The 24,952-nt window shown below is 42.4% G+C and overlaps 1 protein-coding gene across 1 annotated transcript in view; it reads left to right on the top strand.

Annotated features, from left to right (window-relative positions):
* The first annotated feature begins 371 nt into the window (after positions 1-371).
* Positions 372-24,952, top strand: part of ALDH1A2 (aldehyde dehydrogenase 1 family member A2) — a 114,236-nt gene continuing 89,655 nt past the window's right edge. The window contains exon 1 of the mRNA XM_004709449.2: positions 372-494. Coding sequence (XP_004709506.1) covers positions 378-494 — 117 coding nt within the window. The 5' untranslated portion in view covers positions 372-377. The remainder of the gene's footprint in view (positions 495-24,952) is intronic.

The raw sequence follows: 24,952 nt of genomic DNA, 5'->3' as shown, positions 1-24,952 counted from the left end.
GGCCCCTGGCGACGCCGCCGCCGCCCGCTCCGCTTCGGGGGCCACGACCGTCGGCCGTTTGCGGCCACCGTGCGTCGCTCGTCGGCGCTGAGGGCCGCGGAGCTTCGCCGGGGAGCGGCCGGCCGGACCCCACGCGGCTCCCGCTCGGGCCGTCGGAGGGGGGGCGGCGAGGCGCGGGCCGTGGGCTTTATGCAAATCAGGGGCCGCGCCCGGGCGTCCGCGGGCCTCACGTCCAATAAGAAGAGCCCCCGCTTGACACCTGCCTATATACAGGCGAGCGCGCGGCCGGCGCGCACCGCGCGCACAGCCCGCACTGCCCACGCCGCGGGCCAGCGAGCGAGCCAGGAGCGAGGAGCGAGCGACGAGCCGGCGCCCCCATGACTTCCAGCGAGATCCAGCTGCCCGGCGAGGTGAAGGCCGACGCCGCCGCGCTCATGGCGTCCCTGCACCTCCTGCCGTCGCCCACGCCCAACCTCGAAATCAAGCACACCAAGGTAAGCGGCCGCCCGCCGTCCGCGGACGCGTTTCCAGAACCTTCGGTGCGCCCGCGGGGTCCCCGCGGGGTCCAGGGCGGCGGGACGAGGTCCCCGGGTCCTCTGCTGACACCCCGTCTCCGGGGGCCGGCTGCGTCCAGCCCGACCTGATCTGGGGACACCCCGAACCTGCAGCGCGGCCCCCCGAGGGGCGCCGTCAACGGCTGCTGTCCCCCAACTCCATCCGGGCGCTTTGCCCCGCTTTGCCCCCGGGGGGGGCCGCGGGCGGGGATGCCCCACGGAGTTGGCCGCCCGGCCGCGCGTCCCCACCGCATCCGTCCTCCGAGGGCCGGCCGAGCGCGGGCGCTTCTTCCCCGGGAGCTGCCCGGCCGGCCGGTGGACGAACGTCCTGGGATCCCGGCTGATGGCTGCCGTCGTCCGGGGGACAACCTTCCTTTGGGGTTTTGTAGCCGGTGGCAGTGTCCACGGACGACTTGGCAAGATGCAAACGGCCAGGCTCCCTTTGGCCGTAGGAGGGGGACATCTTTTTCTAAACCCACCCCGCCGCAACGAATGAATCCTGACATCGTGGTTTTGCCAAGCCTGATTTATTCCTTTTATATTCACTTTACATAACCACGAGTAGAGTGTCCCTACCCTGACGAGGCTGACGTGACTTAGTCTACATATTCGCGCGCGAGAAAAATAGCTTCGTTACACGCACAACGCGACAGCGTTTTAGAGGGGCGACGGAAGAGTTGGGGTGTAAAGCCCCGTCTCTTGGGGTTCATGTTACGCTTCTCATACTTGTACTTCTGTCCCTTTCGATCGATTTCTGCCCTGTACTTCTCACGGGCCCGTCCCACGCAGGCGCGCGCACGTCATGTGGTGAAAAGTGGTTTTCCAGCCCGCTTACTGCAAGATAAACGAAAGTTTTGTAGAGAAGTAAATTGTTTATGTAAGAAAGGACGCCAGCGTTTCGAAGCGTCGCTTTCATTGAGGTTTAGGATGCAAATCGGATGCGTACGTTGAATGTCGATTTAGATGGATTTGATGTACCTGTTAACGTTTTTTTTTTATTTTAGATGGCGTGACAAATTTTTGAAAGGCTTTTTAATGAGCGGTCGTTAATGGTTACAGCCATTTAAGCATTGTTTGCATAACAATAGTGCCAATGTGTGGCAAATCTCTGGGTTTAGGAACAAGTAGAAAAAGCATGCAGCACGAAAGTTGTGTTTGATGAAGGTTCCTAACCCCTACAGCCTCTCTTTAAAAAAATAAACTTAAGATGCAAGATGTGTATGGGAAGAGGGACCTCACCCGCGGGTTTGGGGTATTTGGGACGGGTGTGATTTTAGTTTTAGTTTTGCTCGGATTTCCCTAATAGCCCGTGAAAGAAGTTTGGGGTATGCAGTAGGTATCTTTCTTGGAATTTAATTTGGAGGCTCCTTGGGTTCTCTTTTTCTCTGACTGGCCCCTTTCTCTCTTCTCTCTTGTTCTCCCCCAGTAGGATAGACAACTGATTTATAGCTAATTGGAGCCTTTAATGTGGAGCCTTGTAGTTCCAAGAGGACTTTTATCCAGTATCCACTTTCCCACTTATTACAAAGAAAAACAATCAGAAATGAAATAATGGATTGTAATTTGATTCTTTAATTTGTGGGGAGGAGGTACCTTATACTTGGCTTGACAAACAGCCCTCATAAACATTGAGTAACACTAATCTGAAGGGAAACTCTTGCAACAAAAACTTGTAAAATCAAGGATCTGTGAACATTCCCAGCAGCTTCCTCCTCTGCTCTTTAGGGAGACTTCTAAATTTTCGGAGACAAGCAGTTTTTGTTTGCTTTTTTCAGTTGAAGAGTAGAAGCTGCTCTTTTGATAGCTGTGTGCAACGGATAATTATATATATATGTATGATTATATTTAAAAGAAAGTAAGATTAATAGAGAGCTTTCAAAAGTTTCCTTATAATTAGAAACAAGGGAATTGGCTGTTTCACAAAGCTGAGCAGAGTAGAATGGAGAGCTGACTCTAATACAGTGATAGCATGTTCATTGGGAGTTTTTAAAATAATGTCCCCCACGCCCCCCCAAAAATCAATGTGCATTAGGGCCTGTTGAATAAACGTATGAAGCACAGTATTTGTGTCAGAAAATGGTATTATAATTTAAACACAGATGGACCTGCAGTGAATTTTTGTCTTCTTCCATTGAATATATCTCCAGTGAGGAATACCATAATATGATTTTACTATATAATTTTTCAACATGATTTGGGGATCGCCAGAAAATCACTATTTACAGATAAGCAGTCAGAGTGTGAGAATTGTAAGCACCATGTACTTAGGTTACTTAGCATTTGCAGTCTTATATTTTTCTGTATTTTTCCACCATCCTCCATTTTTTTTCTGTAATAAGAGAGGGGGTCACTGAAGTATTGGTGTCCGCCTTTACCTGCCAGGGTCCAAGGGAAAATGTTTCAGAAATAAAGCTCAGCCCTTCGGGATGCTGAAAGCCCTTGTGGTTTTGTATTGCCTTGCAGATAGTCACATTCGATCTTTAAGCTTATCTCCCTGAAGTTCCTGTGTTGTCATTGAAGTATGTCTGCTTTGTTCTTTTAATACTTTATTTCCTTAATCCTGCAAACGACCTCAAGTTTTAAAAATGATTTCTTACTATGGATTATGCAAAAAAAATTCTGTTAGTTAAGGAAGAATGGCAATAACCTCACCTATGTTCAATAATGAAGGGGTCAATGTGGGGACGGGATATGTAAGCCTACAGCTAGCATAGAATACGATTCTGGTTACTTGTCTTCATCAAATAAAATTGTGTCCATGGTGTTTCAGTTTGATCAGCGAAGTTTTTAGAATTTTGTTTAGGGGTAAGAATAATCCCCAAACCCAATCTCCTTTGTTGACTCTAACTCATACGGATAAAATAGATTCTCTGGGACAGATACATCTTAAAGGGAAATGATAAGACTTCTAGGAAAGTTAATATATATTACTGAATAAAAATATATTCTGGACTATCTTGGAATAAAATCAGGGGGCCCAGAATGTGTGGGGTTTTTGTATAACAAGAAGATATTAGAAAATAGTCGTACTGTGATGGATGATTTTAGGACATTTTGCATTGCTTCCTTCCCATGAACCTATCTAAAGAAGCCATTGTGCAAAACTCTGGAATAACAGGATTATTACACCTGTCTCGTGCCGAGACTTGATTTACCTCTTTGTCTTACATTGCTTACTACAGAATAAGTGTTCAAATGTTAAAGCAGCATTGTGAGAGGGGAAAGTTCAAATATTATATACTGTCATTATCCCCCTTTCACCTCCTCATACCCGCACATTTTTGAATGCCCATAATCTGATATATAGATATGTGTTGTCTGTTTCAATGTAGAGGAGGTGACAATTAATACAGTTAATATAGTAGCATTCTTTATGATTTCCAATAGTCTTCATCTTTGAGTAGCATGCTGTGCTTCAGCCTGTCAGTGAAGAGATCTATGATTTCTTACTGCCACACCTGAAAATAGCAGCAATATCGCGTTCTCTAATATTTTAGGTTCAAATCTGGTGTTACACATTCACTTCTATGGTGGGATTTCTAAGTGGTTAAATTTGTGTATAGGTGCTATGGAAGTAGAGTGTGGTTTTCAAACCTAAAACAGAACCTAGCTCTCTAGTGCGCATTACTTTAAGAATGCCTAACAGGTTCGGCTGCTCAACCTAATTTTGTGAGAATGAACCTGTATTCTCTAAATTCCCTTAGCTTTGTACATGCCCTGAATAGGGCCTTTCCAATTTTTGCCTTGTGTTAACATTTTTCTGTGTACCTCCCTGTTGCCAAACTGTACTGGATGATACATTTTTATTCATCTCAGTATTTCTGCAGCACCTAGCTCAGGGTCTCTGGGTAACTTGGTGCTGTGATGGGTTGGTTATGTGTCGAGCTGCGCACCACTGGGTCAGCATCGGAACCCCCCAGGCGCGCCTCAGACGAAAGATAGCCCTTGCTGCTTCTGTAAATAGTCACAGCCTTAGAAAACCAAAAGGCAGTTCTAGGGTTACCGTGAGTTGGATGGGGCAGGGTTGGACAGCGCTTCCTTCTGTCATGTATGAGTTAGAACCTACTTGAGTCCAGATGATGTGAAGTGGGTTATGTTTGGGGTGCTAACTGCAAGATCAGAAGGTCAAATCCCCCACCCACTCCTTGGGAGAAAAATAAGACTTTCTACTCCTGAGAAGTTAACAGCCACCAAGGCAGTTCTGCTCTCTCCCCTATGGTAACTGACTCGATGGCAGTGCATGAGTAACAACGTGAGTAAGAACTGACTGGACGGCAGTGAGTTTGAGTGTTTGCTGAGCTAAGTGTCTATATAACAGGGTAGTTCCTTTGAAACTGTTTGCTGAATAAACACTTGTTCTATTTTGGCATAGTGACCCTATGAGATATGGGTTATGCACTGGGTTGCTTACCACAAGGACAATAGAACTTGTCCCATGGGTTTCCAAGGCTGTAAAATCATTATGGAAGAGGACTGCCACATCCTTCTCTTGCTGGTGAGTTCCTATTGCTGACCTTTCCGTTAGCATGTGTGCTTCAGTCATTGCGCCACCAGGGCTCCACGGGGATACGTGTGCACATTGTAAACTCCAGGCTAAGCACTTTAGGATAGCCCTTCCACGTGCCCAGAAGATCTTCTTTGGAAACATGCTGTTTTGTTTTCTATCTAAATTTGCATTGGGTGCCTACTTTTTTCCCTTTTATTTATTCATTTAACAAGTTTACTGAACATCTTTTCCTTTTAGGGTCCATTTCAAGTCAATCCAAAGGCTGTTTGATTGGCCCTGTTGCCAGCAACAGTGCTTTCCACTCTGCTAGGGGGGCTCTTGGAAGCATCTGTCTTATTAGGAGTTTACGGTTTTGTTAGATTTTCTGCCCACAATTTGTTGGTAGTAGTAGTAGTAGTAGTGACCCTATCTCATAGAGACCTTATAGACCACAGTAGAACTGCCCTTGTGGGTTTTCTGAAGCTGTATATCTTTATGGGAGTAGAAAGCTTCATCTTTCTCTGGTGGAGCCACTAGTGGTTTCGAACTGCTGACCGTGTGACTTAGCAGTTCAGTGAGTGGAAATTGGCCCTATGACAATGAAGAAGAACAACAATAATTCAGCAATAATTTGGTTGAGGAGCAGCACAACAATAATTCAGTCAATTCATGTCATAATAACTACAATTATACTTTTCAATGAAGCTTATTCTTTTTGTTGTTCCTAGTGATGTACTCAGCAGGTTCATATACATTGCGTTTGATCCTTGAAAAAGTCTTTTGGAGGACAGAGTAGAAAGAAGTGGGAATAACTGATAAGGAAGACCTTGGCCTTGACTTTTAAAAATTGATTTTGCCGGTGGACTTTCTTCACTGCATACGCCACTAACAGCCTATGACACACATTGTTGTTTTTGTTGAGAGTTTAAGTCTTTATTCTATGCGTCTATAGCAGACGAGCATGTGGACTCCGAAGAAGGAACTCTTGCCATCTGTGACTTTTATTTCCCGACTTAAAAACATTTAAAATATTTCCATGAGTTTTTATTAGGTCTGGGGCAAGATTCTGCTCTATCCCGGGCATCAGGATGTGGGCCTAGTTACTTCCAAACTTCTCAGGCTTGTCTGTTTTGATTGTAAATCAAACTTCATCAGAGGACTTGAATTAAGTAGCTCTCCTGAGGCCCTGACCCAATGCAGGGCTTCCTGCCGTACCTTATTATATTACCATTTAGAATAATTTGTTACACTTCCGTCGTTTGTGCATATGAAATGATAAATGATCATTTGTAGGGTAGAAGGTTCTCAGGGAGACTGTGCTATGAGTTCTGACCTTGTCACCAGACTAAGAGAAAGCCAGGCTGGCGTAGTTAGTTCTTGGTCAAATCAGTAAAGCATGGTGACCAAACTAGTAATCATTTCAAATCCCAACACACACACACACAACTCTCTTTCTTTCTCAGTCAAATGCAAATACCAGTGTGTATTTGTGTGTGTGTGTGTGTGTGTGTCTTTTTAGGTATCAAATTGACAACTTGGTAGAGGTTTGGGGAGGGGATAAATGGTAAACTAGACCAACCATCTGGTTTTGTAAATACATGTGCTACTGGAACATAGCCACCCCCATCCAGTTACATATTGTCTCTGGTTGCATTAGGGCTGTAATTGCAGAGTTGAGTAGCTGCAACAGAGACTAAATGGCCCACATTTATGGAAACATTTACAAGCCCTTAACTTAAATAAAGAAAGATTATGAAGTTAAAATGGGCCCTTGTTCGAGTCTTGGTCAGCTGTGTGAACAGTTAGTGTTTATTCACCTCACAGTACCAGGTGCCAAAGCAGATCCGGAGCACTCAGTAGTAATCAAGGCATGGCATCTCCTTTTACAGAGTTGCTTCACTTAATTTCAGTTTCTGTATCTGTCACAATATGATCATGGTACCTGTCTTTGGAGATTGTTGTCAGCCTTCATTGAGGAAGTGTGAGAAAGTAAGTCATGCATCAAACCTGAAAATCAAACCCGCTGCCGTCTCGTAGATTCGAACTCAGCGACCGTATAGGAAAGCGTGCACTACCCGCCCTGTAAGATTGCTAAGGCTATAAACCAACTGTCACATCTTTCTCCTACAGAGTGCATGGTAGATTCTATTAGCAGCTGATCGCTTAACCATTGCATCACCAGGGCTCCTTCATAACGACAATTGGTGGATGTTGATTCCATTTTATTTGTGAAAAATTATATCTGGCTTATTATTACATTGTATTTCCAGTAAATGGAAGCTCATTTTAAACAAGATCAGAAGTGTGTAATTAATACGTTTGGAAAACAGATCATTGTTTAGTGTTTTAATTACTCATAAGCGCACACTATACTGACTAGCTGTGGAACCCTTACATGCTCACGCTGAGTTTTCACTGAACAGCCATGGCGGTATAGCGGTGATGCGTTCCGCTGCAATCCAAGTAGTTGGTCGTCGCAAACCACCAGCAGCCAGCTTCTTGAGCGATGGACTGGGCTTTCCGTTCGTGGAAACACTTACAGTCGGAAACCCACAGGGGGCGCTCTCCCTCGATGGCAGTGAGTTTGGGTTTGGAGCCCCGTTCTGAGTTCTTGTGCTTACTTTAAAAAAAAAAAAAGACTAATCAAAAATATCTGGCACTTCTATTAAACTTCAACATTAATAAGCCTCAATACACTCAACTGGTTGAGTCTAACAGTTAGGTTGCAATCTGTCATTTCAGACATTTTCGTTGTTTAGACCGAGATGTTGCCGAGTCATTGGTGTGTGAATCTGGGAAGTCAGGCAGTGTGTGAAGACGTTCACAGATGGGAGACACCTTTTGAAACTGGGAAGGTATTTCAGTTTACGTCACTTGAAACTGAAGGGGCTCTCATGGGCTCTGACTGACTTCCCAAGATAACATGGGGAATTTTCGAGGTACTTCCCAGCAAGCAGAAATAGCAGGGAGGGCCTATTTTGGAAATCTTCCTGGCATTTTCTTAATCTCTTCAGTCACTAAGCAAGGCCATTTCAAAGCCTTTTAGTCCCTCAAACACCACACCTATTACACGTAGAGGTGATTGCTACAAAGTCACATTGGTTAATTTTTAATTACCTTTTCAGACATAGCTTTCAGTTGTGTTTTATTTTAGCTTTCAGGTACATAAGATTGTCTGCATTGGAAATTTATTTTTTCTGTTCTTTTAACTCTGACATCTTTCTGTTGCTTGCTTGTCTCTAAGATGAAGTTATGCTTAAAATTGTTTCTCTTCAAAAAGTCTTCATGCTTAGGAGTTTATTTACACTAGGTTTCTGCTGGTCACATGATATGAAAACACTTCCAGCCTTGGCCACTTTCCCCATTGGAATAATAATTGGGTGATTTCAGCACCCAGACTTTTGCTGGGCTTTCAGCAACCCTTCCCTGAGGCCAAACATGCGGCTTTGCTGACTTCTGTAGAATGTGGTTAAAAATTAGAATGTATGTGAGTGAACATTTCTAATTTTCACTGTGGAAGAAAGACACCATTTACTCCAGGTCAACTCGGCTACCCCTCAGACATAGTTATCGCTTCTCCTTCCTTTCCACACCACAACCCGACCTCTGGAGAGACCAAAGTGCTTAGTATCTGGAAAGACAAAAACCTATCGTTCGGGAAACTAAGAACACCTGCTTCTTACACAGGCAGAACTTAGACTATCAGGGTACCAAAACTTTAGGTAACAGAGATAGGATTTCAAAATAATTAGTCTAAATAAAGATGGTTTTCAAATATCTTCTTGTACATGGTTTTCATTACTCCAGCTGAAGTTCTGTGACTTCAAGCCTAGTGACACTTAGATTGTTTTGTCCTGCATCATTCCTCAGGATATCTTAAAGATTACATTGGGTCAGTAAGTCATTTCACCAACAAATAGCCAACAAGCATATGAAAATGTGAATCAAAACTACAAAGCAATAGTATTTCAGTTCCACGAAGATGGCTCTTACCAGAAAAACAGAAAGTAATAGGTGTTAGCGAGCATGTGGAGAAATTGGTACCTCATCTGTTGCTGTTGTGAAATGTTGCTGCTGCTATGGCCAACAGTTTAGCAGTGTCTCAAAAGGTTAAACAGTCGTGGCAAATCTACTCCTGGGCATAGATCCTAAAGAACGGAAAGCAGGAATACAGACAGACACTTCTCCTTTAGAGTGCTCTTGCCATAAGATGGAGACAACCTAACTGCTCAACAGGTGAAGGGATCCGCAAAATGTGGTATATACATGCAGTGGAATGTTTTTCAGCATAAAGAGAAATGAAGGTTTCATGCATGCTACATGAACGAACCTTGAAACTGCCTAACGCATAGCACGAGCCATTTTACAACTGGACAAATATTGTATGATTCCACTTCTATGAAATATACAAGAACAAAACAAATAAATGACGTGTATAGACTGGGTAAATGTGCAGAGACCAGGGTTTATTTGTGGTTAGCAGAGTTGGGGAGGGGAAAAGGACAGACATTCCTTAGGGGCACTGTGTTTCTTTAAATATGATGGATAAATCGAGAAATGATAGTGTTGATGTTTGCATATGATGGAGAAAATAATCTTGAGCTAATACAACTAGATAACCTTAGGGGTGAAGATAAAGTGACTGAACTGTACACGTAAAAGTGTTGAAGAGGCAGAAGTTCTATGTGCCAGCTCCTAAATTTAAAAAAAAAAATCATAAAGTGGGGCAGGTTCTTTAACTCCTCCCGCAGGACCTTACCTTCTCTTTCCAGGTGGGTGGGCCTAGCCCAAGGCTGTGGGCCTGCTGGACTGTGATGTTGGTTTGTTTCACCAGCTCACTAATACACAAAACTAAACCTTTTTCTTGTTTGCCACGCCCCACCCCAACACTTCCCAGAACAAGGGGTGAGGGGTGTGTGAGGCTGATCTAGTTTAGGGTGGGAAGGAAGCAGGAAGGCCTTACGTGGGGAGAAAAGCAGATGAAGTGCCTGTGAGAGTTAGGGAGGATGACTTAGGGCTGTATTTCCCTGAGTGTGGAAACCGGGCTTTCTTACCGAATCCTTGTTGGGAAGGAGAACATGAATCAACAGAGGCTCTGCTTACATTTACTCTGGTTGCTCTAGTTGAGCCTTAACGAACAATTTTCTGTCCATTTGTCTGTCTACCTACCTACTTATTTCCTAGGAGTCTCAGGGTAGTGGGAACAGTGAAGACGGGGTTGGCTGTTTGCTGCTTGAAAAGCCCGGGGAGCACAGTTCTGCACTGCACATATGGGGTCCTCATGAGTTAGTCACCCCAAATGCAATGCCTGGGCATCTCCCCGGCAAAACCTGAAATTAGCAAATTCTGCCTGATGTTTATTTAAAGTCTGATAGCCAACATAGCAGTATGGGGGTAGCTTGAATTTCACCTGGAAAATTACCTAGTTGTATTAGCTTATGGCTCTTTTTTATTGTTAGCCTCAGTCAGAGCGATTCTTTTATTTCCTTGAATGAGTTGATCTGTTCATTCGTTTGACATTTTCTGTGGCCTCTTGTGTGCTGAGCATTGTGCTCGTTGCTGGCTGGCATGAGAGCATGCATAGACTTGGTTCCTGCCCTGAAGAGGATTTCCACTCCGGGTGGGGAGTGAGGACATGAATGCAAATGACTGTGGTGAGTGCTGGTGGTTTTGCTAGCTGCCGTGGAGCAGGGCTGATGTGGGGCAACCCCATGTACAACCCCAGCAAGCAAAATGCTGCCCACTCGTGCACCATTCCTCGATGGCATGCAGACTTGCCCGTTAGCCATCCATAAGTGCTTGTTTCACTGGCTGATCTTCAGAAGTAGTTCATCAGGCCTTTTTCCTTAGTCTGCCTTGTTGAAAACCCACGGAAATCTGTTTAGCATCTTAGTCTATATCCCGGCAGCTTCAGAAAGTTCCTGGAAAGATGGAATGAGAAGATAATGGAATTTTCCATAAACTTTTTGAAGACCCCCTTGTGCAAACCACCACTAACAGACAAAGGTTGGTTGGGCTTGAGGGGCATTGGCTACAACAAAGCAAACCCTTGTCTCCCACGTCAAAGGCAAAGATTCTGCCACTGAGCCACTGAGGGCCTTGTTTGTGTTGTGTACCCTTGTTGCTCGTTGTGTGTGCCATTGAGTCAGTTCTGATTCACAGCAACCCTGTCTGACTGCATCATAAGATTTCCGAGCCGGAAAACTTCAGGGAAGCAGAACTCCAGGATTTTTCTCGCATGGATCAGATGATGACTCCAAACCACAGACCTTTCAGTTAGCAGTCAAGTGACTAACTGTTGCACCATCAGGACTCTGCATGGTGCCTGAGAAGATACTGGGGCTTGAGATAAATATAATTAGAGCGAAGTGTCAGGAGGATCCAGGAGGTAAAGAGATGACTCAGGTTCATCAGATCAGCAGCACACTGTATTGCTGGACAAACTTGACGGGTATTAAAAAAGAAAGAGACAGGTTTTGATGATATAGAAAAACAGTAACGTAATATGTGTGTACCCACACTCAGGTTTGTTAGTTCTTACTATTTTGCAATGTTTGCTTCCGATTTTTATAAAAGACATCCAAAGCCTCCGTGAGCTCCTTTCAGCTCTCTTCCGCACTGACCCCTGTCCATTGCCTTCCCCAGAGGCGTCGTCTTTCCTCCCCCGGGATGTCAGAGCCTCGGTGTCAGAGCGGTTATGCATGGGGCTGGGGCCTCCAGCTGCTCCTCAGAAAACGATGCGGTACTCTACTCCTGTAAGGATTGGCAGCCGCGGCAATCCTACATCGGGTTGCTAGATGTCAGAGTCAACTCCACAGCCGTGTTTTGTTTTATGTGTGTGTCCAAAGACAGTATATGCTGGTTTTCTTGTTAACATTCTCTGTAGCGATAGTACCATGCTATATGTTTGCTCAGCATTACCCAAGATCATCCATGTTGTTGCATGTGCCAACAGCTCATTCGTTGTAATTGTTGCATAGTATTGCATCATTTGACCATTATCATTTTAAAATTCATTCTACTGTTGACATTTAAGATATTTTCAATTACAATAATGCTACATTGAATATTATTGAATTTGTTTCCTTATACTCCTGGCTTAGAGAGCTCCCAGGAAATTTACTTAAAAACAATATTCATGTTCAGTTTAATGAAGGAGTGCCACATTGTTGTGCAACATGCTTTCATTGTAGTTCACACCCCGCAGGAGTATATCAAAGTCCTCATTCTTCTATATCCTCACTTATCCTTGAAGTTCTCATACTTTACTGAGGAGTGTGAAATGGTATCTGATTGTGGATTGATTTGCATTTCCTTGGTTTCTTGTGAGGTTGAGTATCTTTTCATGTGCTTATTGGCCATTTGGCTTTCTTCCCTTGTGAATTGACTAGTATATGTCATTTATTTTTGTTTGTGATGTATGTTCTTAATGATATGCAGCAATTTTATATGCTTGGAATAACAAACCTTTATTAGTTATGTAATGAACTAATACAATGTACCCTCCTTAAGTCATTTTCTCCTCTAGCACTTGTCTGTTGTAATTGTAATACCATCTTGAATGCAAAGGAAGAGGAATCTTTCAATTTTTTTCTTTGTGTTCAGTGCTTTTCTAAAAACGTGATTTGTGTAAGAAAATCACTTTTACCCTGTCTTCTTCAAGATACTTTCCCATAAAGTCTTCTAAAAGTATGTGAAAAACTTTTGTTTTTGTGGTATTTGTGTCATAATCAGCAGGAATTGGTATCTAGTTATATTTCTTTATAAGAACATAGATCCTTAAGAACAAATGATATAACTTAGTCAACAGATATTAATGAGTAGAGAAATTTTAAAAGTTATAATCTGGCAATCTTGGAATAAAATCAAGGGGCCCAGAATAAGTGAATTTTTTCATAACAAGAAAATATCAGAAACTTGGATTGATACTTTTCATACATTTCGTTTTTTCTGCATTAAGAATAGGAGTGCTTCGCATAAACTATCTAGAAGTCCTTGTACAAATCTCTAGAATAGCAGGATTATTACAAGTGTTTCACATTAAGACTTGATTCCCTGCTTGTCGTACATTGCCTAGCACAAAGCAAATGCTCAAATGTTTAATAAATCAATATTGTGGGAAGAAGAAAAATAAATATGCTCAATGTTAGATATTATTGTCATTTGTTACCCCCTCTTGCCCCCCATTTTTTAAGGACCAAAACTTGATAAATAGATGAATTTCTTACTGTGTACTGTTTGTTTAAATGGAGAGGTGATCATTAATACAATTAGATCATGTAAGAATATTCTTCAAGACTTTCCAATAGTCCTCATCTTTGAGTAGCTATTTCAGTGCTGTGGTTCATCATGTCAATGAAGAGAATCTATATGATTTCCTACCACCACACCTGAAAATAGCAGCAATATCTCATTCTCTAATGTTTTAGACTCAAATCTGGCGTTACACATTAACTTCTGTGTTGGGATTTCATAAGTGATTTAATATGTGCTTGTGTGTATTTAATCCAAAGGAGCTACCGAAGGAGAAGGCAATCCTCAAACCTTAGAACAGAACCTAGCGCTTCCTTACACATTACTTACAGGTGCTTCACAGGCCTGACCACTGAACTTATTTTTTGAGAAGGAGCTTGTATTCTCTAAACTCCCATATAACTTGCTTATATGTCTCCTAAATGGTACCAATCCAATTTTTGCCTTGTGTTAATACTTCTCTGTGTGTACCACCCTCTTCCTGAGCTGTACTAGATGGTAAATTTTTATTTATATTAGCATTTCTGAAGCATTTAGCTCAATGTCTCTCCGAGCCCTGGTGCTGTAGTGGGTTATGTATTGAGCTGTTCACCACAAGGTCAGCAGTTAAACCCACGAGCCACCCCTGGGGAGAGAGATGAGGCTTTCTGTTCCTGTAGAGATTTACCACCGTGGCTGCTCAAAGAGATAGTCGGGTTACTCTGAGTTGGATAGTGCGGGATCAGGCAGTGTGTTGTGTTCCGTTTTACTCTACGTTAGAACCAGTTTGAAGAGACCTAACAGTAACATGAGCCACAGTTGACTTAACAGTAGTGTGTTTGAGCGTTTGATGAGCTCAGTGCCTAACAGTGTAGCTCCTTAAGAAATGTATGCGGCATAGAGATTTCTTATATTTTGGAACAGGAGATTTGACAGGGTAGTGGGTTACACATCAGCAGTTCAAAATTACCAGTTGGTCTTCTGGAGAAAGATGAGGCTTTTTCTGGGACACCCACAGGGCAGTTCTTCCCTGCCCTGGAGGGATATGAGTTGGAATTGGTTCAATGGCATTAGGGTTAGAGTGTTTTGAGATATTTTTAGTAATAACTACCAATAGTTAAAGCATTTTTTAAAGCAATATTGCAGTATCCATAACGCTTTTCACATAAGATTGCATTCAATTCTTGTGGCAACCCAATTAATGGCAGAGATAAATATTAACACCCTGGTCTTAACAAGTGAGAGAGTCAAGCATATTAAATACTTTACTATGCTCGATAGTCAAATCCAGTGCTCTGGAGTCAGTTCTGACTCACAGCAGCCTTATCAGACAGAGGAGAACTGCCCCATTGAGTTTCCAAGACAGAATCTTACAGAAACAGATGTGTAGCTGGTGGGTTCCAATCACCAACATTTTAGTTAACAGAAGAGCACTTTAACCACGGTGCCACCAGGACCCCTTGTTCAATAGCTAGTATTTGGTCATTCCAGGATTGACATAATCTTCTGCCGTTTCTGCTCAACAAGAGCAGCTTATGAACACAACAAAGATGATGATCTTTGAACTGTGAACCTAAAGCTGTATGGAGTGCTTCATGAATTAATCTCAAACCCAGTCCCTCTGACCACATATCTCAAGTCAATTGCACTTGATATTGTCTCCAGTTATCATTATCTCCACTGTAGTCACCATTATCTACCACGACCATGCAGAAAGAACGGGTACCCCTTAGGTGCACATTCCCAGAAGAAGGGACCCGGGTGGTGGTGTGGGTCAGCTTTTGTGCAGTGGACTACGAGGTTAGTCTTGCAAACCCATCTACTCCCCCTTGGGAGAAAAATGAGGATGTCGCTGTCAGATTTACATTGCGGTGGGCGGGAACCCGCTTGATGGCCGTGTGTCTGGTTTGCTTACCCGGGGAGGTGGGATTAAAGAACTGTGTTTTTGGATTCTCACAGTCACGCTCTGCCCTTAATAACACCTATTAGGTTTATTATGGTTATTGATTTGGTTCGGGGGTTTTGTTTGTTTATTTTTCATTCTTCGGAAAATGCCTTTCTTTGCTGTGGTTCTTTAGATTCACTTGGGAGTGCCTAAGGCTACAAAAATGAATCTAATGTGAGAGGAGCTCTCCTACCTGCCATCATTCTGTGTAACTTGACGATTAGCCTGCGTGGAAGAGGCACTTGTCAGTTGGGTGGGTACGTCCAATCTTACTTTTTCTGAGCAGCCACTCTCTCCCGCTCACCAAGCTTAAGTACTATCAGATCCTTCTGTTACATGTACTTAAGTAGGGATGCAAAAGAGAGAAGTAGGGACTGGTCCCCCCATATCCATGCAATATCTAAAACTTATGCATAGTTCCGGTGGTAGAGGGTGGTCATGGCTGGGGTGCACATAATAACATTTTACTTAAATCCTTTCTACAGAAACAATTAAGAGTTTGTTTCTTTTCAGTGAAACATCAATCTCCAGAGTTCTTGCAGTCTTCAGTGTTGGAACACGTCTCTCCCTTATCTCCCCCATATGCAAACCCAAGTCTTCTCACCTTCCCATCTCCTTTTTTATTCTTACCCCCTTGTGTTCCTCTTGGGCTCCCCCAGTCGTTGCTTTCTAGACTAGCTGCTGATGACTCTCCTGTTCTTAGTTAGACTTCTTTACCTGTCCAAAAAATGGTTAGTTATGCCTGAGAACCTTTGTAATTGGCTCTTCCAGCTGTTGGCCTAAATACTCCTTAGGGAGACTAGACGCAGTGAACCTGGAATAACCACATTTGACGTCCGGGAGCCTCCTGGAGAATTTAGTAGTTACTTAATGGATTGGATTGGCGACATATACTATTCCAGATAACAGCCTGGGTTGCATTGAATTAACCTTCACCACTGGGTATTTTTTGGTGTTGGCTGTAATCGATCTTCCATGTTTCTCCATGCTGACAGCTATTTGAGCAGAGTGAAAACTTTTGCAGATGAAGCCTGGGTGGTAGTTGTAGCCATTTAGTGATGTGTGTCATTGTGTTCAGCACTTTGAACATAAATCCTGTCTTGTAAACAGCAGGGAGACTAATGAGGTTTGCCCACACTCTGGCATCATTACCAGGAATTCCAGCAGAGAGAAAGAGAAGCCTTAGAGGAGAAGTACACAAAACAGCAATTATTGAAACTTTCGCAGATCTGAATTTAGGAGAGAAATTGGTGCTCAGCATTTGACATAGACGCGAATGTACAAATATGGGTGCATATCACTACAGTTAGCTCAAATAGAGTACTATTAAAAATGAACAGTTGCAAAAAATCTCTAATTTAGCTCTAAAAGATAGTGAGGCTCTTATTTTTAGGTGTCTACTTCTGAGTTGTATGAAGGGGGCAACTATTGAAAAAACAGGGCTGTTAAAATGATAGCAGACTTTTGCTTTCTCATACCAATCAAATCTTACAACTTTGGAAGTTTCGGATGAAGTTGTAGTAGGCTTATTTCAAACCTTTATTACCGTTACTGTTAAATAACTAGTGTGTTTTGATACTGGCACACCCAGGGATCCAATTCTTATTTAATATCTTTATGTTAGGGTTTGTTTGTTTTTTGCTGGCTTTAATTTTCATGACAGCTGATTGATGCAGCATGCCCCCGTATATCTTTCGCTTCGAAAGAATGAGCAAATTAATCATAGAAAATAAAATCGTCTGATTCCATATGCAGGGTCACTGACCATGCAGACCCATGTCTAGAAAGTAAAGTCGGTACACTGTGTGGCAACAGCTAGCATGGACTACTCCCCTCCTCTACTCTACCACTTTACTCCTTCCTTTAAAATGGAAGTCTCAGATGCACTGGGGGGCAGCAGACCTGTGTTCTAACCCTAGCTCTGCCACTAAATCAGCGCTTGTTGACCAGCTTCCGGCACACAGTAAATAGTGACTGGCCTCATGAATGAACAGATCATGTGGGCAGTTAACTGAGCACCTGCAGCAGGTAGGCTCTGACGATTAAAAAAAATGGTTTGTAGTACTTAGTAAGTTCTTTAAATTTTCTCTCCATCAGTTTCTTTACTTATAAGAGGATAGCTTGAGATGCTTATTTCACGGGAGGAGGGGGCGGAAAGACAAAATTAAAAGAGCTCTAAGATTTCTTCACTCTGCCCCAACTCTTCAGATTTCTTTACTTGTTTAGACTCGAAACCTGGAATCAATGAGATCTTATTATTAGCAGGAAATAGGGGACTTGCTTGTGTATGTTTATTTGCAGTCTTTCTAGGGTGGAAAATTTGCCCTCAAAGCAAGTTTGTTTAAAATACTTTCCCAAAGATGGCCTCATCACCACCAGCGAGTAGTCTGCTTGTAACATGCACTACGATCTGATCCTTTCTCTGTAAATCAGTTCTGAGTCATAAAAGGCCCACAGGTACTCAGAAGGTTGCCTGTTGGCTACAGACTTACAGAGCTAGAAATTAGAGCAATTACTTCCAAGGAATTCCTCTTTTAAATGGTAGGGAAAACTAATGGTAATAGTTGGTAATACTGGTAGAAAGAGAAGATTTCTTGGCACTTCCCCCCCAACCATTCAACATTCTGTCTAGCGAGGCTCCTGAAAATCACAGTGTGTCAGGGAAATTGGGTAGAGAGGGAACCAGTCAGAAGCTTTCTGCTTTCACTTGAGCCTAATAGAGACTTAGCACTTCGCAGGTCAGTGCCACTGCTATTTGTCTCTGACCCAGGAGATCTGGAGTTCTTCACATCAAAACCACATCTTGCTGAGCAGAGATCAAACGTAGGAAGGTAAGGGTTCTGCCAGTGATTTATCATGCCAGGGAGAGTGGTCAGGCCCTCTGGGGCCACCACAAGTGAAGTTGACATTCCCCGCAGCTTCTCCTAGAGGCTTCTCATGTTGGGAAGACACGTTTTTCTTGTAAAGGAATTCCAGGTCAAGTGGTATGTGTTAGCAAGACCAGTGACATTTCTTATCAAGACTTAACTCCAACATGAATTTTATTTCAAAATCAAATCACAGTAAGAGGTTTTCTAGTATTTTATTTAAATGGCAAAGAGGAATTACTTGACACGATAATTGTAGATCAGTCTGAGCTTTTTATTTGATATCTCCTTTTCTCTCTTTAAGAAGTTGATTTCCACCCCCATCCCCACTTTAAAATCAATAAATAAATAAATAAGAAAGTTTAAGGTTGCTTTGAGCGCTACGAAGAAAAATTTCTTTATATTAGATGTGACTTTAAGGTAAAGACACTATATACCATGCACAATTTGATTTATTACCTCACCATTACACTGTGTTAAATCAGGCCTTTAGGAATGAATGGCTACAAATATTTCCAGGATGGAGGAGCATCTGGGGGACAGTTTTGCATGTTCCAAAGGCTGAATACAAAGAGGAGGAAATGAATCATTAAAGTTCAAAATAGAGGTAATTGTGTCTGAGACTATTTGTTAAGACTTGAGTCAGGGATACCAATTTTTATTATAATTAAAAGAAAAAATCTAATAATCACTCTAGTCAGTCATTTATGTCAAGACACATGAAAATGATTTTGCAGCACAAATTCCAGCTTGCATTTTGCTTCTGTCCCACTGTACAGAAACTACTCTTTCATGGGTTTAGAGGCAAAGGTACAATCGCTTTGCTTTTGGTTGTACATGAGGGCGTTTCGGCCCTCCTTGTAACAAGAAAGATCATCATGCAATCTAGATGAAGTTGTTCAGGCCCTTAACTTCAGTTTAACTGAATATGCCAGTCGATCCTTTGTTTGCTAGTTTTCCACATAGAAGAAAACACTTCCATCAATGAAATGAGGTGTTCTGATTCGAAGTAGGTTTTATCCTGTTATTAGGATTCAGGATTTCTTGGAGTGTCTATTGACCTGTATATAAAGTAAGAATAATTACTCTTACTGATGAAGTGTTTTGACTCTGTAGGGAGCAAGTTTCAGCACAAGAATGAAATTGATTACTCCTGGTTTTAACTTAGAATTGTTGGACCATATACACATCCTTGAAATGTCTAGGGACAGCTGATAAAATCTGGGGTGTTTAGTTAAATTTGAATTCACATATAATTAATACATTCTTAGGAAATGTGCCATGATTTGCCAGTAATATTCGGCAAACTTTTGCCCAAAATCTACTCACTGCTTTTCTGAATTTCGTATTTACTGGGTGTCCTGTATTTTCATTTGCTAAATTTGGCACCCCTAAATCATTATGCAGTTTGTGATTTTTTTGTTTGTGAACAGATAAACATTTTAAAATTACAAATAATGGAAAATAAAGTTGAAGACTAGCTGAATCCTTTAAATTGGTGCACTTCTGTAGTAAAGAGTGTGCCCCTCCCCCCCTTTTTTTAACCCTAGTCATACTATTGAGTACATAGGACTACTAGTCCCATTGTAAAGTTTCCTTAATCTCCTAAATGAATTGCTCAAATCTTCCAATTCAAAACCATACAAACAAACACATTGAGATAAGTTGTGTGCGTTTTTTTTTTCAAATGGGGACCCCCTATGGCTTTGAAAACAAACATTTCAGGCCCCCTCCCTCCCAACACCCACACCTTCTGATGCCTGCCATTTGCAAATGAACAGGCTGAACTCTCAAAGACAGAAGACTAATTAAACCTAGGGAAGATAGGCAAAGGAACATTTGTTTCCAAGCTGAAGACCAAAAAAAAAAAACCATGCTACATTCCACTTTCTCAAGACTGACAGACAGGAGGGCATCAAAGCCCTTTCCTTGAGTTTCCTCTGAAGGTGTGTTTCCCACACAATCTCTTATGACCAGTCAGCCATGGCCTGCTTGAACCAACCTGTGTTTGGCTGTCTCCGCCAGAGTGAGAAAATGGTAGAAATCAGAAATCCCCAAAGGCCCTTTAATCCTTTGGCTTCACCATCTTTACCTTTCTTCCCCATCCTTTTGTTCTGTGTACCCCAAATGGTTTTTGAACCTTGACAAAGTTTCTGTTACCAGCAGTAGAGAGAGAAGGGAGTGACTCAACTTTTAAGAGCACACATACATTGCCTTGGACTGCTTACGTTCAGAATCTGAATGAAATATTTTGCCCTTACAATGGCTCCGTGAGCTGTTTTATTGTCTTTCAGGTGAGAACAGCGAAGCATAGAAAGGTTAAAGGACACTCCTAAGTCACACCAGCTAGTAATCTTTATATGTACACATGGAAATGTGGTCCATTAAGAAATCATGTGAGAGCTGTGAGGAGGCAAAATTAGCTCTAGGGCACCTTTGACCATGTTTAATGGTTAAAGACCCAAAAGGCTTCCATTAGACCCAAACAAGTGCTAGTCAAGTCTGGACACACAGGACAAATGAGACATGGGAAATCCAACGGTTGGGTTCTTTTTAAAGGTGTAATTCTGCTACGTCACCTAGGTCTACTCTAAATCAATTCCACAGGTCCCTACATTTCCTAAATGAGGAATAGTCAAGTGGATCATCTTAAGCAGTCCTCTCTGAGAAAGGAGCCAGTAAATCCCTCAACCCCAACCCCCAGTTCATTCTGCTACAGCCTCCATCCCTAAGTCAGACTAACTGACCTGTCCTCTGGGAAACCAGGGTGTGGGGGAGTGGGTGCAGGGCCTGTCTTTGTACTCTTTGCCTTTGTACTCTCCCAAGTGCCCTTTCACTTTCAGAAACAAAACTTGAGGTAGCCAGTTATAGGGGAAGCTGGGTGGCTCATTGTTACCTAGCTGCTCAACCTTGTTTCTGTTAACTGCACTGATGGAATTTGCACAACCATTGCAGGGTAGTATAACGGGTTAGGCATACAAAAAACATTTATTTGGAAATACCCAGCCTCACACTCTGGCACACTGTAGATTAGTATTTGAAAGCTGTTGTAGGTTGCTTCTTATTTCGAATTTTTTTTTTATTTCATATGCTGCCAATATACAAGTCTAGTTTTCGGACTTAGGGAATGAAAACATTCCCCTCTTTCAAGCTAGACTCTGGGTAGGTGGGGGCTAGGGTGCACAATATTAGGCACTTCATTTTAAACTGTCCATTGATTTTAAAAATTAGAATTGATAGATTAGTACTTGTGAAAGTAAGCTTCATTAAAGCAATGAGTTTTGCCAGTGAAAGATGGCACCTTGAGCGAAGGCCACGGCTCTCTAGTATCAAAACATTGACTTCAAAGAGGAAAAGACCGTGGGTCTCCTCCGTGTTTTCTGGACAATGCCCTTGGGTGCTTTTCACTTTTTGGCAGATGTTTTGGTGAGGCCAGGTGAAGAATTGAAGTTCATAAAGCACTTTTTTTGCTCTAATTGCCTAGATATCTCAAGAAGACATGGTTTTTGTTGTGTTGTTTTTGCTAAATGATCTGAATACTTCTTCATTATTTCACTTTATGTAGGTAGAGTCCTAATTAGAAGTAAGATAAATGGGGATTTTGTTTTTCATTAAAGTGCTAGGACCTTTGATTATAGTATTCAAAGGTCACTGGCTTTGCCAACCACTGAACTTCAGTGATCACCATAAGTTTTTCTGTAACAATGGACATTGAATTTTGTATAGGTAGATGGAAGCACTGTTCTTTGCTGCCCCTAAACTCCTTTAAAGAAGTTCATCAACAGAAACAGTGGAGCATTCATGTAAAAGGAGATAATGAAACATGTCAGGTCTTCAAACTACTTTTTAATAGCTTTTTAGTAGTGTAAAGAAAAATCACTGAACATTTTCTTGGAAACAGATCCATCTGGACATTGCTTTGCTATCCGGCACTCTCCTATGATAAGTCAACCGCAGAATAGTGGCAAGCTGAGTAAAATTCAAGTCTCTAAGGCACAGTCCACTGCAGGGTTTAATACAAATCATTTGAAGCATTTACTATTTTTAAAAAAGCATTTTATTACAGAAATAAAACATGGCAGCTTTATGTCAAAGATTCAGTGAGGATAGGAAGTTATTTACACCTAGCTCCTATTAGTACCTGCTGCTTTGGGATTTCCTCAGGGCCTTTGATTCCTCAGCTAGAGAATTCATGGCAGACTTCTCCTAGTGAGGACCACTTTGCTGTAGCTACAAACGTGACAAGCCTTATTTGTCCCTCATGGCTTTCCTGCTGCAGGAGTGGCCAAGGTGAGGTCACCTAGGTGGCTAAGCGTCACTGGTCTGAATCTTGATTCCAGAATCTGCTGAGATTTAGAAAACAACTGAGAGCAATTTTTTAAGTGAACCTGATTCATGTTCCTGTTGACAGATGAGCTGAATATCTTATCTGATTCTCCGCTGCTTTAACATGATTTATTATCTCTTTTGAACATTGACCACATGTTAAGTCCTATGCTAGGTATGTGGGAAACCAAATGAAGCCAAGGCCCTGTCTCCAAGGAAATCGGGGAAGAGGGAAACCTTTCATTTTAGCTGACTAGGCAGTAGGCACACTTACATGTTAGCTCACTTCATTGTCTCACAGTGTCCTGTATGACAAACCCAAACCCACTGCCATCAAATTGATTACACATGACCGTATATGGAGTTTATAAGACTGTACATCTATACATGAACAGATAGCCTCATCTTTTCCCCTTGAAGCAGCTGGTGAATTTGAACCTTTGAACTGCCCTTTAGCAGCCCCAATACCTAACCCACAAGGCCAATTCAATAGACAAGAAAAGAAGGTAGAGCATTTAAGTGGCTGGCTCAGGATTACTCAGGTAGTGAAAGGCAGACTGGTACTTGGATGAAATCTTTCAGTTATGGTGCTTCCATAACAGGTTGCCCTGGAAATAGGATAGTAAGAGAAAGTAAGATAGATGAACCATTGCATGACTCACCTTGGCCTTCAGTGCATTTCTAACCTGAACCCTCAAATAGAATTCTATGAGAGAAAGATGAGGTTGTCTATTTCCTTAAATATTAACAGCCTCAGAAACCATAGGGGCAGTTCTACTCCCGACGGCACTGTGAGTTATAAGAATCCAAAACTATTTTCTGATGAGCCTAGGAAAATAATTTCCTATCTGAGGGATGTTATACCCTGGCTGCTGCCTGTCCTTTAGCAGAAGTTTCTGCTTCTGCACCTGAGGAGGCTGACTGCAGAAAAGTCCCAGGACCGGCTCTAAGCAGTACCACATTAGGACTGTAAATCGCCACTCTATCCCTAACATGGTTTGCTTTCAAGAAAAGAAATGGAAAAGTATTTGGCTTGTGCTAAAGAAAAATGCCATGTGTTGAATCATTGTTACGGACCTTGTGGAAGAGATGCAATGAGGGATATTTCTATTCCCTGGGTAACCATCAAGTCTGATGCCCGAGTGAAAACAGGGCAAATTGCATTTAGAAAGAGCTGTGGTGAGGGAACCAGGATCTAACGTGCCAGTCCCTGTTTGGCCAGATACTGTGTGACTTTGGGCAGGTGGCTGGATTTTGTTTTTGACAAGGTTATTTATATACATATCCACAGCTCCTCCCAGCTTTGCCAATCTTTCTCTCCCTAAACAAGGCCACATCTATTATATTTCAATACAGGGAAAAGATACTAATCCTTTAATGCATTTTGAAAGATAACTTTAATAGAATCTGGCTGTTAGAGTGTTATTTTGATGTGTTCCTTCACACAGAAAACTAAATCCAGTGTGTGTGTGTGTGTGTGTGTGTGTGTGTGTGTGTGTGTGTTGAGAGGTGAAAGTTTCCAGGGAAAGGTTCTAGCTGTCCGAGGCGATAACTTTACAGAGGGTTTTGAATGTTTGTTGTAGAGGTCTTTCCCACAGAAGGCTGCTTTTCCTAATGGTACCTTCCTCGGATATTCGTTAAGGAGTAGTGGTGGCACAGTGGCTAAGTAGGAGGCTGCTAACAGAAAGGTCAGGGCGTTGAACCCATCAGCTTCTCCTGGAGAAAATGGAGCCGTCTTACTCTGCCCTGTAACAAGGCCATTGGGTAGATTCTTAGCCCGTTAATTACATGGCTAATGTACCAACTATAAATGGCAAAGTGGGCGGGGGGGTCACTTTGGAACTCAGAGAATGCACTCAGTAAAGGTCTTTGAGATATGATATTCAAATGGTTATAAAACATTAGCATGCACTTCAGGAGAATGAGCAAGAAACACCTACAGCACCACAGAACTGATAACATTTCTTTAAAAATCATTTTATTGGGGGCTCATACAACTCTTCTCATAATCCATACATCCGTCCATTGTGTCAAGCACATTTGTACATTTGTTGTCATCATCATTCTCAAAACATTTTCTTTCTACTTGAGCCCTTGGTATCAGCTCCTCATTTTTTCCCCTCCCTCCCTCACAAACCCTTGATAATTTATAAACTATTATTATTGTTTCATGTCTTACACTGTCTCCCTCCTTTCCCCCACTTTTCTGTTGTCCGTCCCCAAGGGAGGAGGTTATATGTAGATCCCTGTGATCGGTTCCCCCTTTCTCCCCCATTTTCCCGTTACCCTCCTGGTATCGCTAATCTCATTATTGGTCTTGCGGGGTTTATCTGTCCTGGATTCCCTGTGTTTCCAGTTCTTATTTGTGCCAGTGTACATCCTCTGATCTAGATGGATTTGTAAGGTAGAATTGGCATCATGATAGTGGGAGGGAGGAAGCATTAAAGAACAAGATGATCCCTACAGGACCAGTGGTGTGAGTGGCGATACTGGGAGGGTACAGGGAGAGTGGGTAGGAAAGGGGGAACCGATTACAAGGAAC

The sequence above is a fragment of the Echinops telfairi genome, unplaced genomic scaffold (assembly GCF_000313985.2).
Source record: "Echinops telfairi isolate 266 unplaced genomic scaffold, ASM31398v2 ScPeMD7_8;HRSCAF=38, whole genome shotgun sequence".
NCBI lineage: Eukaryota > Metazoa > Chordata > Mammalia > Afrosoricida > Tenrecidae > Echinops > Echinops telfairi.
Note: the sequence above shows the minus strand (reverse complement) of the source record. Positions and strands in the feature narration are given on the sequence as shown.